We start from the raw sequence: 6,561 nt of genomic DNA on the forward strand, positions 1-6,561 counted from the left end.
GCCTAAAGTGCTGAGCTGTTTCTGAAGGGGCATCCACAACCTCATCTGTCACCCTTATAATCTAACCACAGTAACTGAGAAATCAATGCAGATGATTAAGCTTCTCTTAGCTCTCTGTGGTCTATGGACCCCTGCATTATCCTTTCTGTCCATGTAAAAACAGTTTCTATCGCAGTGCAGATGTGGTGAAACTGAAGTATGACCTCAGCTGCTTTAATTCACAGTTTCAATCTGAGGTTAGTTTAGCTAGCTAGAAGTTCCCATTCTGTACCTGTGTACAATGTGGCTTTTAACAGACAGATGGCCACAAGCCATGCTCCACCTGCATCCCCTTGAAACCAGGGCTCTGCTTGTGTGTACCGGGAGTGTGCGCCGGCATAGAGCACAACAGAAGCTGCAGCCTCATCTAAAACACATTTCCAGAGATAACAGTAGATACTGAGAAGCCTGGATATCTAAATACTTAGATGATAGCTATGAGTTTGTTGGTATAACTGTATTAATGGGAAACTAAAGAGTAAGAACTTTCATGAGGTAGCTTATCTTTATGCAGTGGTTGTCCATATCCTGTTAGAGAACTGTGGAGATGTGTTCATTTATAATGCAGGTCCTGAGACCATGCCTGACCAGTGATGTGGACCATGACACAATGTCAGTACTTTATCAGGTGATCGATGGAGCTAAGAGGAGACCCCCTCAGCATTTCAATGTTCTGCAGGCTGTCAGAAGCCAGAGCAGAGATTCAGACAAACAGAAGGCTATATAACTATGTCAGGCATTTCTGCACTACACTTTAGCACAGAGTAGAGGTACCCAAGTTAACTCCTCTGAAGTTAGTTTAGTTCAGGAACCCAAGTGGTCTTGCTGCAGCAACCAGGTAATTGCCATGTTTTGTGATACAATTACTGAACAAGCTGTTCCTCAGCATAGATCAGTGCTTGCTGGGCTATCTAAAGGCAGCACTGCAGTGACTAAAGCTGACAAAGAGTGATGGACAGATGACATATAGTAAGCCAAATCTCAGTGATACCTAGTTTGCCATGTGATGGCTCAGTGTGACATACCCTCTCTGGGCCACATGATTGGACATGTTACTGAAAAATGGACAGATGGATTTGTCCTTATACAGTATAACCTGTATATATAGCTCTTCATTCATTCCTGTACTTAAGTGCTTTCATACATCTAAGAAAACAATTTATATTCCCTTGAACCTGCTCCTTAACTCTTAGACAGCTAATGGAAAAATAGTTTAAACATCCTGGGGGAAAAGCACATCAAACACAAAGATAAAATATTTTCAGGCTGATTCAGCTCTGCAAAGACAAGGACACATCCTTTCAATAGGTGAGTGAATGTATTTTTCTGGCTAGTCCTGCATGTTTCTGGTGCTCCTTGAATGCACTCCCTCCAGTCAAACAGAAGACTCAAATTCAGCTTGGAGGTTCTGCCGATTTCTCTTTTCACTGAAGCTGTACATATCTGGAGCAGTTTATAAATAGTTGCAATGCTCAGGATGAATTATTGTGCAACTCTTCAAAGACTATTCATTATTGTTTTGCAAGATATCTGAACAGTATTTTTAGGCAACCGTCTCATGATCAGTCTCAGAAGGGAGATGATTATGGCAAAGGTATGCTTAGGGATAAATTTATGAACACTTTTTCTGGGCAAAGTAATATATACATTTCCCAGAGACTGTTGTACTATTGTTTTGCATTCATTGTACCATAATTGATGATTTAGAAAATCCATTCGCTCTTAAAAATTATCATCAGTCTTGGCTGACCTATTTCACTACCAGTCTTGTCACAACAATAGACCGAATACATACAACATTGCAGGCACTGTTCAGTGTACTAAGAAGAAAACGTGGGGTCTGCAAAACTCAAACGACCAAATGTTATTCCTTTGCTACAGCTGTGGCTAACACATGCTGCCAGCCCTCCCAAAGAGTCTTTTCATAAAGTGTCAACTCCTGTTTTCCTTACTGGTGTGTCTAGTTCCACCTGGGTTATGTGAAGTCAGGATTTACAGTGGACTGTAAAACTTCTATGAATTTGTTTCCTAGTAGACTTATACCTGCAGGTCTCAGTGGAAGCATTCACAGGAAACTGGCCCAAAATATATGAGTCAAAATCAAATAAATACAAAATGAAACCATGTTGCTCATGACTACCCATTAACACCGATACCTTCAGTTCCTGAGATCATAGTATTTCTTTAAAAGGTAAGATAAAGGAAAACTGTAAAACTCAGAGAAAATTTCAGGCAAAAGATGTTTTTCCCAATAATATGAAAACCATTAACTTCTGCTTTAGCAGTCAGTAAAATTATCCCTTCACAATCTCATAAAACCCAACCATTTCTAGATCCTGAATGAGGAACTTCCTTTTCAACAGTTCTTACCACCAAATCAAAAGATATTAAGAATTATACCATTTGGATTAATTCCTTCCAGCCTAAAGGCTAGAAGCCTACTTCCTTTTTAATTGAAAGGTAAAAATCTCACATAATCCTGTGACTCCAGAGGCTTCAACAATAAGGAAAACTAATTCAGAAAGAAATTTAAATCACAAGAAGTGGCAACACTAACACAGTAAGCAATGCTTTTAAATTGAAAGGTACAAATGTAAAATGCTAAACGTTGAAATGTATCAAGCCCAAGTCCACAAAGTACTCAGAGAAAATTCCTCTATTTCATGAGAAAACAAACTTCTACAGAGAGCACAAGAAAAATGAAATCAGTGAATCACTAGTAACATCAATATTTTTAATATACAGGGGTTAATAATAATAATAATAATACCAACCATTAATCATAGTCCCTACTTGGGTAAAACTCTCCCTGTTATTTTGGTGTCATTTGGGTTCAGCACTGACATTTCATTCTACAACTGATTTTCAAAATAAAGAAAGAATAGTGCAAACTGCTACATCAAAGTCTGACGTGTCATGTAGCAATGAATATTTCTGTTGGAAATTTACTTGTTTTCTTTTTAAAGCAATGGCATATCTAGGTCTTCCTCAGATTAGAAACATTAACTATTCTGGGTGTGATTCCTTTGTGACTTCATGGAATATCTATAGTACCTGGGGGATGGAGGACTCTTAAGAGCAATTATAGTCATAATGATCTTAAGGACTGTAATAAAAATATCCTAAAAAATAGAACTGAAAAACTTCAGATGGTAGTAAAAAAGTGTTAGTGGTGAAGTGTATTATCTCAGTAAACTCTCACATCTTCTTCCTGGTTAATTTTTTCTGTTATGAAGCACCTCTAACAAAGACAGACTTCAACCTACTTTATATTCACAATGATTCATGCAAATTTACTTGTTTTTGAGGCAGGGGGTCAAGTGTTTAAGTTCATTCTATAATAAGTAATATATGCACAGACTCTTGCTCTATTATAACGAGACGTGTTTTTCAGAGACATTAAAAATCAAGCCCCCCAAAAAATCAACTATTTGTGAATTCAATTCATCAGTGGCACATAAAATTCAAAACAGGAGAGCTGATCATAAATACATTTTCAAATTTTGTATCTACCTTCTCATAGTATAGAGTCTTATTTTTTAATATGGGGGTTCAGTACTAAAGGAAAGGTATTCAATAGTTCTCAGTGCACATAGACAATGAAGGCATGCACCATAAGAGCTATAGCTCTGGCTAAGAATCTCAACATAAATTTGCACATATCTATTTTTCCAAATATAAGGCTTTCCTGGCAGGCAGTCAATCATGCAGGAATTGCCAACCGTTCTGTAGATAGGGCAATTATAATTCTCTGTGCACTGCTGCTAGACCACCTGCACGTTCACATGTGAGGGAAGTCAGATTTGAATGCAGCTCTCAGGAGATGAATGCCAACCCACTGCTATTTACTATCAATTTTCATTATCTTCTATGTAATTAAGAAACACCATTTATAACTACACCTGACAAACAACTAAGTATGGCAGGAGCTAGCAGATGTACCTTGTGCTATAAAACTTGGAGTTGAGATGTTATATTCATTTGGGGGTGGGGGAGTATGCAAAGCCCATATTTTCATGTATAACTCTTTGTTTTCATCAGCATCTTATTGGAGTTGGAAGTGTGTGATGTTTTGTGATGATATAGATTGAGAATGTCAAATTCTGCTTCAGATAATGCTTCCAATATTTTTAATGGAAGTATGCCTGTAATTTTTTCATTAATCTATTCCATTAGATTCATTAAAATAACATGTTACTTGAAAAAAAATTGGAAAATGAAAATTTAATGATGTCAAATGAGTCATTGTTTTCTCTTAAGAATCAAAAGTCTCATCAGATAATAAAGGGGAAAACAGCTCCACTACTTATTTAAAAGGGCAGTTTAGACCACTAGCTGTAGTGTTACTCTATGTAAACACAATGTAGACAATTATGAAAGAATATAACAGTTTTTATCGCTTTATTTTAGAGTGTTTCACTAAATGGAAACTTCTAGGAAATATTTTATATTCATCTACTTCTGACTGGGTGATACGCAAATAACCACATGGTGAAGCAATAAAAATAAATTACTCTGCAAACTTCCCTTTTAAGGGTCACCATGCAGGATGGCACGTATTTCAAAAGGGTGTAACACATTAAACTTCATCTCTATCTAGGCTCAGGATTGAATGAATTTTACATGGAAACCATGTAATATTGGATAAACTAAATAATGAAAAAAATCTTTTGATTTCTAGAGGGACACATTTGTTTGTTGAGTTTACTGAAGCACTGTTCAGTCAACAACAAACCTGGGCTTTTCACAAAGATAGGACACTCCCTATGTCATCTTCTTTTTGTGACAGTGTGTACAAATTTCAAAATACTTAGGAGTTTAAAACTAATTGCCAGTATGAACCACATTGCAAAAATATATCCCGTGCACACTTTTGAAAACATTAGTCATAACTGGGTAATTTTCACACCCACAGCTGGCTAAGAAAAAATGCAAATCATTTAAAACAAAAGATCATTTTAGTGCAAAACTCTCTCTCAAGGCTTCCAGAATATGAGGCAATGGCATGAAGATATGCCTTAAATCAATAGCAGGAAACCAGGCAAGAGAAATATCTAGACAGGAGCTCTACAGGGCAGCATGGAAACAAAGTGGATACTAAACCAAATATTATTTTACATATTTTCCCAGTAATTATGCTCCTCATTCAGAATCACTAGGAATTGTCTGGGGTTTGTGTTATAGTTTCAGCACTGGCATGTAAGAGTTTTGATTCCCCTGATCTATGAATACAAAGTCACACTGAGCTGCATGCCAAACAGGCTTGTAGTCTGGATCCTTCTGGGATCTCCCACGGCAACATCCAAGCCAAGCAGGCAACTTCCCTGGCAAGGAGCAGGGTACAGGTGAGGGTTGGTGGCAAAACAAGAGGTTCTGCAGTTGCAAAACTGACCAGCTCTGCACGTATTTACAGTGCAGTCAATAACTGGGCTCAGGGTTGCTTTTGGACAGAGGGAGGTCTGACACATACAGTAAGCAAAGCCTTCCTCCAAGTAACCAATACCTTTGGGAATGACACAAATCGGCAAGCCGGTTAGGGTAACACAGATGAAGAGCTCATTTTGTGTTGGGGGGGGAAAAAAACAGACCAAGAAATGAAAGAGGGCATTATGTTTTTCATGCAAAATGAAAAGTTCACCATGCGATTTCATTAACAAAAGACCACGACAATATGTACTCGGGTAAAGAGAACAACTTCTGACCTTGAAATTGCGTGCTAAATAAATTACCTCAGAGCGAAAGTGATGAGTTCTCATGACAGCATCTGGAAGGCAAGCAGAAAGACACACAGGCTCCACCAGCTCCACCTCGCATTTCGCTCCGGCTAACGGGTTTACCCCTCCACTCGCCCTTTGGCGCACACTTCGGGACGGGTCTGGCCCTCCCGGCGCAGCTGGCAGCTCCGCCCGGCATTTATATTTAATTCATCGGGAAGAAGTTCAGCATAAAGTTCTGCTACACTTGAGAGACCGGGGAGGGCTGGGAGGTTTCCCATCCCCTCACCTCGCTCCCGCTAGCCGACGTTTCTTTAAGGGATGGGTGGAGACAAGGCTGCCGCAGTCCTCGGCTCGGCTTGAATTTTCTTTAAAGCCCTTGCCCGGCTAAACCGAGGCAGAGCGGCCCTCCGCTGGCAGAAACCGCGGGATGGGTCGGGAGCACCCCCCGCCGCCCTCGGGGACTAGCAGCATCTCTTACCTCGGCTCCTTGAGCGACCCGAAAAGACGGATTTGATGGGATGCCTCCCTTTCTGGAGCCTGCGGTGCCAGCAGCAGAAGAATAAAATCGTGGCAATGGTCCCCAGCAGCAGCAGGAGCAAGAAGAGGGCGCACTGGATGCTGTAGGGTCTCAGCAGGACCAGGAAAGCCGCGGCAATCATGGCTCAAGCGCCCGGCTGCCCCTGTGCGTGCGCGGGTCTGCGGCGAGCGGCGGGGGGCCGGGCAGCGCCGGGGGGCCGGGCAGCGCCGGGCAGCCTCTCCCCCCGGCAGCGGGGCGGGCATCGCCGCCGGCACCGCGCTGCTGGAG

The 6,561-nt window shown here is 40.8% G+C and overlaps 1 protein-coding gene across 24 annotated transcripts in view; it reads right to left on the minus strand.

The window, feature by feature from the left end:
• Positions 1 to 6,546, minus strand: part of DST (dystonin) — a 306,056-nt gene extending 299,510 nt beyond the window's left edge. For 8 of the 24 annotated variants that reach the window (XM_027644868.1, XM_027644873.1, XM_027644879.1 and 5 more), the window contains exons 1-2: positions 6,235 to 6,545; positions 5,742 to 5,803 (exon numbers count right to left, since the gene is read on the minus strand). In XM_027644868.1, the coding sequence (XP_027500669.1) occupies positions 5,742 to 5,803; positions 6,235 to 6,415 (243 nt within the window). In that variant the 5' untranslated portion in view covers positions 6,416 to 6,545. Of the gene's footprint in view, positions 1 to 5,741; positions 5,804 to 6,234 lie in introns of all 24 variants that reach the window. The other 16 variants (XM_027644872.1, XM_027644878.1, XM_027644874.1 and 13 more) reach the window with 10 other exon arrangements.
• Positions 6,547 to 6,561: the final 15 nt, after the last annotated feature.

This window comes from Corapipo altera, unplaced genomic scaffold (assembly GCF_003945725.1).
Source record: "Corapipo altera isolate COAL_440 unplaced genomic scaffold, ASM394572v1 2, whole genome shotgun sequence".
Classification (NCBI taxonomy): domain Eukaryota; kingdom Metazoa; phylum Chordata; class Aves; order Passeriformes; family Pipridae; genus Corapipo; species Corapipo altera.